The 16530-nt window shown below is 40.6% G+C and overlaps 1 protein-coding gene across 2 annotated transcripts in view; it reads right to left on the bottom strand.

Moving 5' to 3' along the window:
• Positions 1 to 10034: 10034 nt before the first annotated feature.
• Positions 10035 to 16530, bottom strand: part of rpl18a (ribosomal protein L18a) — a 7704-nt gene continuing 1208 nt past the window's right edge. The window contains exons 1-5 of one of the 2 annotated variants that reach the window (XM_079817311.1): positions 15616 to 16530; positions 14378 to 15556; positions 14172 to 14301; positions 10265 to 10374; positions 10035 to 10182 (exon numbers count right to left, since the gene is read on the bottom strand). The exon at positions 15616 to 16530 is cut by the window's right edge and continues 1208 nt beyond it. In XM_079817311.1, the coding sequence (XP_079673437.1) occupies positions 10090 to 10182; positions 10265 to 10374; positions 14172 to 14301; positions 14378 to 14575 (531 nt within the window). In that variant the 5' untranslated portion in view covers positions 14576 to 15556; positions 15616 to 16530 and the 3' untranslated portion in view covers positions 10035 to 10089. The remainder of the gene's footprint in view (positions 10183 to 10264; positions 10375 to 14171; positions 14302 to 14377; positions 15557 to 15615) is intronic. The other variant, XM_079817310.1, reaches the window with a different exon arrangement.

Genomic DNA, 16530 nt, shown 5'->3' on the forward strand with positions numbered 1-16530 from the left:
TCAGACAGTGCACTATATAGGGGATGGGGAACCATCAGACAGTGCACTATATAGGGGATGGGGAACCATCAGACAGTGCACTATATAGGGGATAGGGAACAATCAGACAGTGCACTATATAGGGGATGGGGAACCATCAGACAGTGCACTATATAGGGGATGGGGAACGATCAGACAGTGCACTATATAGGGGATGGGGAACGATCAGACAGTGCACTATATAGGGGATGGGGAACCATCAGACAGTGCACTATATAGGGGATAGGGAACAATCAGACAGTGCACTATATAGGGGATGGGGAACCATCAGACAGTGCACTATATAGGGGATGGGGAATGATCAGACTGTGCACTATACAGGGGATGGGGAACGATCAGACAGTGCGCTATATAGGGGATGGAGAACCATCAGACAGTGCACTATATAGGGGATGGGGAACCATCAGACAGTGCACTATATAGGGGATGGAGAACCATCAGACAGTGCACTATATAGGGGATGGGGAACCATCAGACAGTGCACTATATAGGGGATGGAGAACCATCAGACAGTGCACTATATAGGGGATGGGGAACCATCAGACAGTGCACTATATAGGGGATGGGGAACGATCAGACAGTGCACTATATAGGGGATAGGGAACAATCAGACAGTGCACTATATAGGGGATGGGGAACCATCAGATAGTGCACTATATAGGGGATGGGGAATGATCAGACAGTGCACTATATAGGGGATGGGGAACGATCAGACAGTGCACTATATAGGGGATGGGGAACCATCAGACAGTGCACTATATAGGGGATGGGGAACGATCAGACAGTGCACTATATAGGGGATGGGGAACCATCAGAGAGTGCACTATATAGGGGATGGGGAACCATCAGACAGTGCACTATATAGGGGATGGGGAACGATCAGACAGTGCACTATATAGGGGATGGGGAACCATCAGACAGTGCACTATATAGGGGATGGGGAACGATCAGACAGTGCACTATATAGGGGATGGGGAACCATCAGACAGTGCTCTATATAGGGGATGGGGAACCATCAGACAGTGCACTATATAGGGGATGGGGAACCATCAGACAGTGCACTATATAGGGGATGGGGAACCATCAGACAGTGCACTATATAGGGGATGGGGAACGATCAGACAGTGCACTATATAGGGGATGGGGAACGATCAGACAGTGCGCTATATAGGGGATGGGGAACGATCAGACAGTGGGCGAGATGTGATATAAACTGAACGCTATTGGTTATTTTTTTTTAAAGGGGAGGAGCTGTTCGATATGTCTTCCTGTTTCAGTGGAAATTACGTCAACACACTGAATAATGCTGTGTGTTTGAAGGCACTTCAGTGGGACTTTATTATGGACTGTAATGTCTAGTGTCCGACTCGCCGCTGCTCTTCTCCCCGGAGGCGTCTGGCGCCGCACCGCTCGGCTCTCTGGCCTGTGAAACAGATACTGACGGGCAGGCGGTTCAAAGTCATTTCTTACTTTCCCTCATTGTTGCTCTGCCGCTCGTGCCAAGCGGAGTGCGAGTCTGAATGGAGACCTTGTGTGCGTCGCTGCCCTGTTAGTGATCAGAAGGCATTTCGCTTGCCACGTTTCGTCACTCTGGACGCGGTGGAGAACTGAACCAAGCAGCTGTGAATAAACAGAACCCAACACAAACTGTGATAAGAGTTCTGCTCTGTTTTTCCCCTCAAAAATGCTCCAGAACTTCTCCCAAACGCCGCATTTGATAGTGTGTTACACTGTAAATAGATCATCTGTGTACTCAGAACGCACTGCAATACTCCGGCATGAAATGTTCTATTTAATGATTTTTTTCCCCTTTCCCATGTTGATTCTCTCTCTCTTTTCAGATCCGTGTGTGAGGCCAGTCATTCATGGCAGGTTTTCAGTAGCCGGCCTGTGTCTCAAAAACATTATACTTTAAGTGTTTGCTTGGACCGAGTGTTGAAGCAGGACCGCAGTGGGAGGTTTTGACATGGCTCTCTGCGTTTTACTGCACATCCTGTGAAACTCTCCCTGTGTCCTGAATGTGGGAACTCAGAGTCCAATCAATCACATTGGCTGCCGTGGGCCGTGAGCTGCTGGATCAGCGCTTCTGAATCAGCCGTGTGGGAGAACAAGCGCATAAGTGTGTTCTCAGCTATGGACAGGACGCTTTAAAGGGGACCTATTATACCCCCTTTTACAAGACAAGTCTCAGGTGTCCCCAGAATGTGTTTGTGAAGTTTCACCCCCATATCATGTTGTAAATGCCCATTTGTATGTGGAGGGAAAAACGTGCCGTTTTCGTGCATGTCTCTTTAAATGCAAATGAGCTGCTGCTCCCCGCCCCCCTATCCAGAAGAGGGCGGAGCCTACAGCATGTGCCGCCGATACTCTGCCAAAAACTAAACTCTGTTTGGCTTTGGTTATCATCTCTATCGCGCTCACGTGACATTGCAGTTCTTCATCATCATGAGAGTTTATTATCTATATTATCTGTTTTTCTGAGCGCACACACACACACACCTGAAGCACACGCACAGAAAGCTGTGTGTCAGACGGAGCGTCCCGTGAGTATTAAAGTTCTCTTTCACGTCTTATTGCGCTTAAACTGTCAAATACACACACGGTTGTGCCAAAAACACACACAGTTCACATAAAGACAGTCGGTTATGTCTGCTGCTAATAGGGCGGAGTCTGTCATCTGTTGTGGGCGTGGCCTATGCGAATAGGGCGGAGTCTGTCAGCTGTTGTGGGCGGGGTCTTTGCTAATAAGGCAGAGTCTATCAACAGTTGTGGGCAGGGTCTATGTTAATAGGGCGGAGTCTGTCAGTAGTCATGAGTGGGGTCTATGCTAATAGGGCGGAGTCAGCAGTCATGGGTGGGGTCTATGCTAATAGGGCGGAGTCTGTCAGCAGTTGTGGGTGGGGTCTATGCTAATAGGGCAGAGTCTGTCAGCAGTCATGGGCGGGGTCTATGCTAATAGGGCAGAGTCTGTCAACAGTTGTGGGTGGGGTCTATGCTAATAGGGCGGAGTCTATCAGCAGTTGTGGGCGGGGTCTATGCTAATAGGGCAGAGTCTGTCAGCAGTCATGGGCGGGGTCTATGCTAATAGGGCAGAGTCTGTCAGCAGTTGTGGGTGGGTTCTATGCTAATAGGGTGGAGTCAGTCAGCAGTCATGGGCGGGGTCTATGCTAATAGGACAGAGTCCATCAGCAGTCGTGGGCGGGGTCTATGCTAATAGGGTGGAGTCAGTCAGCAGTTGTGGGTGGGTTCTATGCTAATAGGGTGGAGTCAGTCAGCAGTCATGAGTGGGGTCTATGCTAATAGGGTGGAGTCAGTCAGCAGTTGTGGGTGGGTTCTATGCTAATAGGGTGGAGTCAGTCAGCAGTCATGAGTGGGGTCTATGCTAATAGGGTGGAGTCAGTCAGCAGTCATGAGTGGGGTCTATGCTAATAGGGTGGAGTCAGTCAGCAGTTGTGGGTGGGGTCTATGCTAATAGGGCGGAGTCTGTCAGCAGTTGTGGGTGGGGTCTATGCTAATAGGGCAGAGTCTGTCAGCAGTTGTGGGCGGGGTCTATGCTAATAGGGCGGAGTCTATCATCAGTTGTGGGCGGGGTCTATGCTAATAGGGCAGAGTCTGTCAGCAGTCATGGGCGGGGTCTATGCTAATAGGCTTGTTCGACTTCACCCAGCGATGCGCAGACCGATCGGCGGCTGACTTGAAGCAGTGCATGCCGGTTAGAAATTTTGTCCGACTTTGAGGCAGCGCCGACGCCACGTGACAGTGACGTATGTCAACAAAGCACCGCGAGAGCGATTCGAGAGCAGCCGGCGAATACAGCCGGTGCAGTTTCTCCAAAGCAGCTGCTCGAGGCTGCAGGGGCTCTGATGATGACACAGCTGTTCTACGATTGGCTAGATTCACCGCATGACAGCGATCACGTGTGTTTCGTGTTTATTCTAAAACCTTCAGCTCCACTAATGCGCACAAGTCTGTTTTTTATAACAGTAAAACCTCCTTTCATGTAGTCGCGATATTATATTGTCATGTTTATCAAAATAGAACTGATTAAAAACATAGACCCCACTTCATTGATATAGTGTAGGCTTATATGTTGAACTTTATTCTTGTACAAACACACGCTGTATTAAGCAGTACATGAAGTATTACATGACAATAATGTCTCTGAAACATCTGTGTATTGCCAAATATTGCATTTATTTCACTTCAGCTGATAAAGTGTGCAAACACAGCGCGAGCGTCACTGCGGGAAGCAGAAAGTGTCCGACTTCACGTCTGTGTTTGCAGCTCCTCCGCCTGCACGCGGCTACTCTCGCCGATCAGTTGCATCCAGCCGCAGCCGATGTCCAACACACCTAATAGGACAGAGTCCATCAGCAGTCGTGGGCGTGGCCTATGCTAATAGGGTGGAGTCAGTCAGCAGTTGTTGGTGGGGTCTATGCTAGTAGGGCAGAGTCTGTCAGCAGTTGTGGGCGGGGTCTATGCTAATAGGGCGGAGTCTGTCAGCAGTTGTGGGTGGGGTCTATGCTAGTAGGGCGGAGTCTGTCAGCAGTCATGGGCGGGGTCTATGCTAATAGGGCGGAGTCCGTCAGCAGTCATGGGCGGGGTCTATGCTAATAGGGCAGAGTCTGTCAGCAGTTGTGGGCGGGGCCTGTTCAATGTGACATCACATTGCTAAATTCTGCAAACGGCTTATTCTGAGACACTGCTTATGATTTATGGGCATAAAAAAAAAAAAAGAGTTTGTGGATTTTACCATTATAGGGTGGATGTGTGCACACACTGCCGACACACATTTATGTTCAAACATGTATAGCCTAAGTGTTGGTTTAAACTGAAGTCAATACAAAATTAATTTACTGTCACTCTTATTGTGAACGAAAAAGGCCGCACATCTAAGCATGTCCACAGATTTCACCTCAGTTGTCCTCGCTGGACGGTCCTGAAAACATTTCTCACACACACACACCGAAGCGTCAGAGGCGCTGAAACACCCAGTACCTGCCGGCGAGCCGTCAGAACCAAGAGCTTTTATGCGCTGTGGCTTGAGGTTTGGGTTCTGGCCTCGACCCGCGGACGGTTCCTGGAAAGTGTCGTCCCGGGAGGAAATCAGCACTGCCACTCCAGCCCACAGATCCCCTCATCAGCACATCCATTAACCAGCCTCACGCGGAGACACTGTTTGAGGTGTGTGAGTGAAACAACACAATAAACCTCATTAGGGAAGAGCCTCCATTATCATGCTTGAGGTTAGAGCTCGTCTTTATAGAGAAGAAATCGTATACATATCTTCATATTGCAGAAAGAGTATGCCATTCATAACTTTTGCATCAATATGGATAATATCAATTGAGCATATTAACAAATTATGAGAATTACATTACACTGAAAACAGGAAAATAATTGCAAACAGATAATGTTTTAAAGCTTTTTGTTCTCAGACGATTTAATTGAAATTAGGTATTTTTCAAGACCCTTTTCACATTTCCGGGTTTCTCGGAAGCAGATGTCTTCATATTTGGGTTAACTTTTATAGTGGTGAATGAGAGTATACATTAAATATATTTTTTGCTCAAATAGCAAAAGAAAAACTCCACAATAGTGATTTCACAACTTTCAAAAAGAGGGAAAAAATTGAGTGAGATTAATAACGGCAGCGAAAAGAGAGAAAATTGTTCATTTTTACCATCATTCCCATGATAAAAGTAATATAATACAAAGTATTAGTGTTATAAATGTACATACATTAAAAAAAAAAGTAAGATACAAAAAACGTTGCAGGATTTACGATATTGATGACCGTTAAAACGCGGTGAAAAGGGAATTTATGAATGGCAGTGAAGCGACGCGCTGATAGGTCACGTGACAGCGACAAAATGGCGGACGTAGATTTTTTTTCATGGATCATTCGACCGCTCCAGGCGTGTCGACGCGCCGCCATTTTAGAACGGCCAACACACGTCAACACTTCAGATGCTGTCATCACTCGCATTAAACAACAACAAAAACTGCAGCCTCTGTAAAACCCATCGTGATTTAAATGCCCGAAGACATGGGATAACCTTTCACGTGTGAGAATGTGTTAGTTTGTGTTTTTATAGCCTATATATGTTTTAACTCAATATTACAGGTTAACAACTTCGGTTAGGCTACTTTTTAAAGTCGTGTTAGCTAACGCGTTCTTCTTGTATTGTGTTAGTTTAGCTATTATAATGTTTACACAAAACACGTAACATTTGTTATAGTTAATGACAGGCTTCACTGTTCTTGAATTTCAGACAGTATTCAAGGGCTGGAAAGTGTGCGAAAACAAACATTGGTCTTTGAAAGTGCTTAAATTAAACTAAATGTAAGAGTAGTTAAAGAAGCCCTATTTTTTTTTTTTTTTTTAACAAATCTATGTGTATTCAAATAATGTAGAATAATAAACTATCTGGAATATTATATAATTTCATATTTTAAATCATGTATAATTTTGACTCCTAATTTATAATTTCCCTGTTCTTATAAATGGTTTAAATTCAGTAATTGTGATTTATTTTTTATAAAACGATTGCAAAACAGGAGGATTTGTGAGAATTTAAGCTTTCAAATAATAGTTTATGACGAAACATGGTGTTAAATTAATAAATAGGCTATATTAATGTTTATTAAACATTACTATTTTTTAAATAATTTATTTATTTTGATGGCTGATTGTTTATGATTTCTTTTCAATTAACTTGTTTATAATGAGTTCACTGCTTTCATTAAAAGTCATCAATAATATTAATGATAAGATAATATTGGTTAAAGATCTTAAAATGTTTAACATGCAGAATGATCTACCATTTATGATTAAAGCTGTAACTTCTTTGCGCTCTAGCGGTTAATAAACAGAACTGCAGGCGTCTTGCGGATGAACATTGCAGCCGGAGCTACTTCTCTGTTTATGTCTATGGCGAGTCACGCAGGGACTGTGCTCCTCCGCAGCGGCGGTTCCTACCAGTCTGGCCTGAAATAATCCCAATATAAACACGCATTATAAGTGTACCATAATGATTCAGGGTAAGACAAAAACACGGTTTGGAAAATGGATTCATGTTGTACAGTCTCATATAATTTTTGTAAATCTTGAACACAAAAAAAAGTTACACACAGCAGCTCTAACTAAATTCTATAAAATCATCTGCTTCAGTCTATTGCAGATATAGATATTCATACAGTTGCAGATGCACAGGCCACTTTTTTGAATGTTCACAAATCACAATGCTCGTTCACGACCGGTTTTGACTGTTCCAAAATGGCGGAAGGCTAACGGTCCTTAGAAACAGTCGCTAATGAGGCATCTACGTATACATATCTATGTTTTTTTAACGGTCGTGACTCGTGAAGTAATATGCTCTAATATAAAGTATGACAGAAAAAGAAATTATGGCATACCAAGGCACAATTGTGAAATCAAAAAGTGAAAATTATGAGATAAAAATTATCATTTTTGGTCAATTACTATTTTGATCTCATAAACATGTATGTTATGGTTTACAATAGCACGATTTTGTTTTCTGGTGTGGGCTCCCTGAATTTAACCAGTAAATGTTTTTCTATCAAATTTTATGCAGATATATATTTTTTTTATACCAAATAATCTACAAAAAAAATTTAGTATCCAAAATACGCGAGTGTAATAATGCAAAACGTGTCCACCTCAAGTTCTCAGTCATTTTTATTCACATTTTGCCATTTCCATCCAGCATTTAATTTCATATAAATATGTAGATGGCAACTTGATCAGCAACCAAACCAAACGTAGCAGCGACGGATAAACACAAACTCTTACCTGAGAAAGATGCCTCTGTACTATCAAATATAATCTTTCATCCTTCAAACACACCTTTTATCCTGATGTAGAGCATCAGTCTGTAATCACTCACACCTGAAGTTTATCACAGCTCATCTTAATAAACTGGACCTTTAATAAAGCACAGCCTTTGAGATCTGCATTAATAAGAGCAGTGGTCAATCATATGCTGTAGATTAACCAATGCCTGGATTAAAGACACGAGGAGAATCTCATTTCATGGTGAAACTCTGCCATCTTGTGGCGATCAGGGATGAAGCAGCTCAGGTATACACACAGATGTGGGGATTTTTAACTACAGATGAGTGAGATATTGATATTAAAACCACAGCAGAGACTATTTAAGAGGCTTCGTTTAGTGATGCTTTGATGAACTTCTGCCAACCCTAGCTATATTAATTACTGGTTTTCTAATAAAAAACCCTCAAATTAGGGCCACACGATATGACAAAAAAAGTAGATTATTCCCTTGTAATTGTGAATATTAATTACGATTATCACAATTTACATGGTTTTGAATAGCTTTAGACCATTGTTTGAAGCAACTGGATGCCATATTTTTATATAGAAATGAAAGATGAAAACACTTACTAAAAAAAGGGCGGAGTCTGTCAGCAGCTGTGGGTGTGGTCTATGCTAATAGGGCAGAGTCTGTCAGCAGTTGTGGGCAGGTCTATGCTAATAGGGCAGTCTGTCAGCAGTTGTGGGCGGGTCTATGCTAATAGGGCAGAGTCTGTCAGCAGTTGTGGGCAGGTCTATGCTAATAGGGCGGAGTCTGTCAGCAGCTGTGGGTGTGGTCTATGCTAATAGGGCAGTCTGTCAGCAGTTGTGGGCGGGTCTATGCTAATAGGGCAGAGTCTGTCAGCAGTTGTGGGCAGGTCTATGCTAATAGGGCAGTCTGTCAGCAGTTGTGGGCAGGTCTATGCTAATAGGGCAGTCTGTCAGCAGTTGTGGGTGGATCTATGCTAATAGGGCAGAGTCTGTCAGCAGTCATGCTAATTTTTCCATAGTGTTAAGCCACACATGTCAACTATATATTGGTTTGTTTCTTAAAATAATAATAAATTTATATAATAATAATAATAAAATTGCCTTATTAAAACTAAAAGCATGGAAAAAACCCTTAAAGGATTAGTTCACTTTTATAACTAAACTTTTGCTGATGATTTCCTCACCCCATGTCATCCAAGATGTCCATGTCTTTCTTTCTGCAGGCGAAAAGAAATTAAGATTTTTGATGAAAACATTCCAGGGTTGTTCTCCATATAATGGACTTCAATGGGCCCCAAACGGTTCAAAGTCCAGTTTCAGTGCAGCTTTAAACGACACCAGATGATGAATAAGGGTCTGATCTAGACAAACCATCAGTTTCTGAGAGAAACCCAGCAGTATTTATGATATTATTTTACGTCTTATCAGACGAACGTGATCATCTCTGAGCTCAGCCATAACTTCTGCTTAGTGAGGTCAAAATACGAGCGTGGTCATAGATGTACACGTAGATGCCTCATTAGCGCCTGCACGGATCAGTAGAATGAGGCATCTACTATTGATATATCTATGACCACGCTCGCATTTTGACCTCACTAAGCGGAAGTTATGGCTGAGCTCAGAGATGATCACGTTCGTCTGATAAGAGGTAAAATAATAGCATAAATACTGCTGGGTTTCTCTCAGAAACTGATGGTTTGTCTAGATCAGACCCTTATTCATCATCTGGTGTCGTTTAAAGCTGCACTGAAACTGGACTTTGGACCTTGAACCGTTTGGGTCCCATTGAAGTTCATTATATGGAGAAAAATCCTGGAATGTTTTCATAAAAAAAAAAAAACTTAATTTCTTTCCGACTTTAGAAAGACATGGAAATCTTGGATGACATGGGGCTGAGGAAATTATCAGCAAAAGGTTTATTTAAAAGTGAACTAATCCTTTATGACGGTAGAAACACAATGCAAGTATTTTGTTTTGTAATCGCACCTTTGAATGATTACGCAATAATATTCACGATTAGAAATTCGACTAATTGTGCAGCCCTAACCAATCGTATATTACACTTCTAGTGTTTCCTTTAGTGATGGGCACTCATGATCTTACCAGCACATTTTAAAACAAGCATCAAACCTCAGTATGGACTGAAACACGACAAACTACACGCAAGTGATTTTCTCCACTTTTTATTCGCCTGTATTGTGAACGGCACAAACACACACACACTAGAAGAAAGTGTTTGGTCTCTTGGTGGTGAAGCGGGGCTTGTGCTGGCGGCGCAGGACCCTGTGAGGAAGCGGGAACTTGATCTTGGAGTCCTGTGGAATCAAGAGACGATAAATCAGCGATTAATTCACACGCGTGTGCGAGCGGAGGAAACATGCGGCGGTGCAAACTCACGTGGAACTGCTTGATGGCGGGTCTGCGGCATTTGTTGGCTGCGATGACCTGCACCTTCATGATCTGGATGGAGTGAGCGCGGGCACGATGCCGCGCACCCATATCACGATCTGAAGAACAAACACACATCAGTACAGGACAAACACACAACAGTAAAGGGGACAAACACAACAGACGCTTGACGACACGTGTCGCACCTTGAATTCACTTTCAGTGGCACATTTACAGCCGAAGAAAGGCGACAAGGTTCGTGTTTTCTGTGCGCACACAAGGCAAGGGCATGACATGGGGTCGGAAATGACCTTTGGGTTTGTGTGCGGGTCGAACGAGTAGGCCTGTCGCGATAACTACCTTTTGTTTCGCGATATATTGTCCCAGAAATAATTGCAATAAACTATATTATTGTCGTTTTAAGACTATTTTATTGTTTCGCAATATATCGTCCCAGAAATTATTGCGATAAACGATTGTCATTTTAAGGGCGTTTTCACACCTGAGAGTCCGCACCAAGGTCCGAACCGAAGTTCATGTTTTGATACTTTTTATATATTCGGTTAGGTTTGGTTTGGTTTCACATTGCAATTATGTGAGCGGACTAAAGAACTTTACATGACGCACTTGCGTCCACTCGTCTTCATCTCTGTGGGCGGCATCTGGACATTGATTGGTTTGTAAACGGACGTGCGTCTGACGTCAGCGTCTTTGACAAGTTGAATGAACGGACGCATATCGTTGCCACTATTGAACAGTGCGCATTGCTTGACTATTTTTTTTATTCGTTACGTTTAAAAGTGGACATTTCAAGCTTTATATACACATATTTCTCATGTTTGTGAGGCAAGTAGCTGCTGAGTTTCGGTTTATTTGAGACGCTCCAGTTCATGTGATCGCTCCCGCGATTATTGTCTGCTTTAGACTATTTGCTTCTTATTGATTAAATCCAGGCAATTATCTGATTAAACGTTGATTAAAATTAAGATACAATTTATACAAAATGAAATTCCCTTTAAAGAAAGGCTTTCTACGCAAAATCATACAAAATTTCGTTCAAAATTATTTCTGACTTTCTGTCTACTGACATATTGCGCATATTTTCACTTTTCATAATCAATGTAGCCTAGATTGAATTTAAAAATAACGTTATAATATTTAAACATAAACAGGAACTTCCTGTAAATTCTCTGAAAGTCCGAACCATACAGAAAATGCTTTCACACTAGAAACGAACCGAACCTTTGTTCAGTTTGATCCGGACCGAGACGACCTCTTTTCGTCGGACCAAATTTCGTCTGTTTGGTCCGGACCGTGGTACGGGGGAGGTTTCACACCTGCAATTTTGATTCGGACCAAACTGAAAAGTCCGAAAACCCGGACCAAACAAGGTAGGTGTGAAAACGCCCTAAGACTATTTTATTGTTTCGCGATATATTGTCCCAGAAATAATTGCGATAAACTATATTATTGTCGTTTTAAGACTATTTTATTGTTTCGCGATATATTGTCCCAGAAATAATTGCGATAAACTATATTATTGTCGTTTTAAGACTATTTTATTGTTTCGCGATATATTGTCCCAGAAATAATTGAGATAAACGATATTATTGTCGTTTTAAGACTATTTTATTGTTTCGCGATATATTGTCCCAGAAATAATTGCCATAAACAATATTATTGTCGTTTTAAGGCTATTTTATTGTTTCGCGATATATTGTCCCAGAAAGAATTGAGATAAACGATATTATTGTCGTTTTAAGACTATTTAATTGCTTTGCGATATATTGTCCCAGAAATAATTGCGATAAATGATATTGTCGTTTTAAGACTATTTTATGCCACTGAATATATATATATATATAATCCTAATATAACAGCATAATGCAAGTAGACCTACACACTTTCAAATGACAACCAATTTTTTAGATTATGGAAATTATGGGTAAACGGGTCCGTCACGGAAAACATACAATCGAGTAAAATGTTGGTGACATTTAGGGCTGCGCAACATATCGAAATTATCGCAAATGTACATATCGCAAGGGCACGCAATATCTGAATGATTTTAAAAGGCTACTTCAACATTGTGGAAAGTGTAGTTTTAGGTTGACGCATATATCAGAGAATAGACTGAGCACACGACTGATACTTAAGTGACTTGCTTGACGTTAAAGAGTTATTAAACGCAATAACTTGCGGAAAACAACTTGCAGTTTCGCGCTGTCTGACACACACCGAAACGTGCGCACAAGCCGTTAATTTTTTCGTGTCTGGTTACACACTCAAACTGTCAAATACACACAGTTATGTCAAAATGGCCGTCTTGATGAGTAAACACAGCTGGTTATGCTTTAAGTGAACGATATCAGTTTGGGAAATAAATAGATTTTACAAAGCAATATCGTATGGCATGTCGAATATCGCATGTTTCTTCAATATCGCACAGCCCTAGTGACATTCATAATCATGTAAACATAACGGACGATATTAGGGCTGTTTTCTCCAGGAGTATATAATGGGTTTGGACATTAGAGAAATTCCTAATGCATTACAATTTAACTAAACCCATTACATTTTGTTTGTGAGTGTGTGTGTCTGAGTGTAGTGAACAAGTTCTAACATCCTGTTAAGTTTTCAGATTAGCATTTTTATATATATATATATATATATATATATATATATATATATATATATATATATATATATATATATATATAAAAAAAAAAGATTTATAGAAGCAACCGGTGCACTCTGATTTTCAGTTCTGTTTTTGAATAAAGGATTGGAAATTAATGTAAAAAAAAAAAAAAAAAAACTGATTCATTGATTAATCGAAAAGTAATAGAAAGATTAATCGATTATTAAAATAATCGTTAGTTGGAGGCCTAGACGATATACTGCATCAACATTATTGCAGTCATGTACATATATTGTGTGATATATTGATTATATTGTGCGATATATTGATTATATCGTGTTATATTGTGCGATATATTGATTATATTGTGCGATATATTGATTATATTGTTTTATATTGTGCGATATATTGATTATATTGTGCGATATAGTGATTATATTGTGCGATATATTGATTATATTGTGTTATATTGTGCGATATATTGATTATATTGTGCGATATATTGATTATATTGTGTTATATTGTGCGATATATTGATTATATTGTGCGATATATTGATTATATTGTGTTATATTGTGCGATATATTGATTATATTGTGCGATATATTGATTATATTGTGCGATATATTGATTATATTGTGTTATAGTGTGCGATATATTGATTATATTGTGCGATATATTGATTATATTGTGCGATATATTGATTATATTGTGTTATAGTGTGCGATATATTGATTATATGTTGTTATATTGTGCGATATATTGATTATATTGTGTTATATTGTGCGATAAATTGATTATATAATGCGATATATTGATTATATTATGCGATAAATTGATTATATAATGTGATATATTGATTATATGGTGCGATAAATTGATTATATAATGCGATATATTGTGCGATGTATTGATTATATTGTGCGATATATTGATTATATTGTGCGATATACTGATTATATTGTGCGATATACTGATTATATTGTGCGATATACTGATTATATTGTGCGATATATTGTGTTAAATTGTGCCATATATTGATTATATTGTGCTATAGTGCGATATATAGATTATATTGTTTTATATTGTGTGATATATAGTGCGATATATTGATTATATTGTGCGATATATTGATTATATTGTGTTATATATTGATTATATTGTGTTATATATTGATTATATGGTGTTACATTGCCTGATATATTGATTATTTTGTAATATTGTGTGATATTGATTATATTGTGCGATATATTGATTATATTGTGTTAAACTCACAGCACTGAGTGACGGCTCCAGACGTGGTGAGGTCTCTGTACTCGCGGTACATGTTGTGTGTGCCGCTGCGGGAGTCGTAGCGGAGCCAGATGCCGAAGTTCTTCACCTTCAGAGGGGTTTTCTCAGAGACCTGTGCGAGAACACACTGGGGTTAGAGAAGAGCCTCCGACACCTGGAGGGGAACATCTCGATTAGCCCGCGCTCACCAGGCCGCAGTAGACCGTCTCCCCATTGGCCTTCTTCATCTTCCTCAGCTGGGAGACGAAGTACCAGAAGCGGGACTTGGCCACCACATGGTTTGGGGCGAAGATCCTCATGCGGTACAGGGGGGGTGTGGGGTTTTTAGCGGAGGGCAAGAGACGCCCAACGACCTTATACTCCCGAAGCTGGAGAAACAGAGACATACAGATCAACACTTTAGCCTAAACATCACCTGAACACTAAGTTTTCACACCTGAAAGTAGGGATGCACCGGTTGACCAACCAAAAATCGGTTTTCTTTGTATTTTTCTGCCATTTTTTCCGGAAGTGCGCCCGCGTGCACATACGCCTATATTGCAATCATTCGCGAACATGTCACTTGTGTTACAAACGGAAACTGGAGAACTGAGGGAAGAGACGAGATGCGCTGAAGGGAACTTTCCTGCGTGAGCTGAAGTTGCGCGAGCTAAAGTTGCGCGAGCTCAGCTCAAGTGTAGATAGTGAGCGTTTGTTCAGCTTAGCTTCTCACGTGTTGGATCGGATGAGAACGAAACTAACTCGTGACAAAGCCGAAATACTTCTTTTTGTAGCCTAAAGAAGAACATGCATGCACTTTTGAAATGAAATCCTATCAGTTCTGTAGCCTATAGGATGATCATTTTTATTTTACCTTAAAATAACATTGACTTAATTTGATTTAAAAAGCACCTGCTGGAGCATCTTAGTTTTTTTCGTTGCACTAAACATTATTTGATTTAACATTTTGGAACAATTCTATACTTTGGTTTTATTTAATTTCACTGGTAAAGACTTTTTTTCTTTACACTGAATTTAAAAACAAATGCTGATTTAAGTAACATCTTTGTTTGGATTGCAGAATATGCAGTTCTTGCCTTTATTTCACCTTTCAGCCTTTTCATTTCCAATCGTTAATTTCAGATTGCCGACTTGTTTTCATTAGCCAAAAGCCAATTTAGCCTGTTAAATAGCAAATAAACAACTTGTTCATGTATACTTTCTTTATTTTATTGTGTAAAAATAAATAAATAAATCGGAATCGGCCACGTAAAGTCATGATCGGTGCATCATTTCCTGAAAGTCTGCACCAAGGTCCGAACCGAAGTTCATGTTTTGATACATTGGTTAGTTTTGGTTTGGTTTCACATTGCAATTATGCGAGCGCGCTAAAGAACTGCACATGACACACTTGCGTCCACTCGTCATCATCTCTGTGGAGATGGACACTGATTGGTTTGTAAACGGACGTGCGTCTGACATCAGCGTCTTTGACAAGAATGAATAAAGTATATATCGTTGCCACTATTGAACAGTGCTCATTGCTTGACTATTTTTTCGTTACGTTTAAAAGTAGTAGTGTTAGACCGATATATCGGCCGATACAAGGCTGTTGCGTTCGCCGATATTTTTTCAGTTCATGTGATCGCTCCCACGATTATGGTCTGCTATAGACTATTTGCTTCTTATTTATTGAATCCAGGCGATTATCCGATTAAACGTTGATTAAAATTAAGATACAATTTATACGAAACAATTCACTTTAAAGAAAGGCTTTCTACGCAAAATCATACATTTCTTTCAAAATCATTTCTGACCTCCTGTCTTGTAACATATTGCGCATCTTTTCACTTAACAAATGTAGCCTAGATAGAATTTAAAAATAACATAATATTTAAACATAAACTTCCTGTAAATGCTCCGAAAGTCTGAACCGTACAGAAAATGCTTTCACACTAGAAACGAACCGAACCGTTGTTCAGTTTGATCAGGACCGAGACGACTTTTTCGTCGGACCAAATTTCGTCTGTTTGGTCCGGATCGTGGTCAGGGGAGGTTTCACTCCTGTCATTTTGATTCGGACCAAACTGAAAACTCCGAAAATCCGGACCAAACAAGGTGTGTGAGAAACGCCCTAAGACTACACTCGCTCGATTTATACGCGCATCCAATTCGCTGTGGAAAAACGTTCAAGCGTTCAACTAGACGCGATTTTGATGTGAAGGCAGCATGAAGGTCAGCACAGGACAAAAACAACGGACCGAGCGATCACGTGTCGCACCTTGAATTCACTTTCAGTGGCACATTTACAGCCGAAGAAAGGCGACAAGGTTCGTGTTTTCTGTGCGCACACAAGGCAAGG

Source organism: Gobio gobio, assembly GCF_949357685.1.
Source record: "Gobio gobio genome assembly, chromosome: 5".
Classification (NCBI taxonomy): Eukaryota; Metazoa; Chordata; class Actinopteri; order Cypriniformes; family Gobionidae; genus Gobio; species Gobio gobio.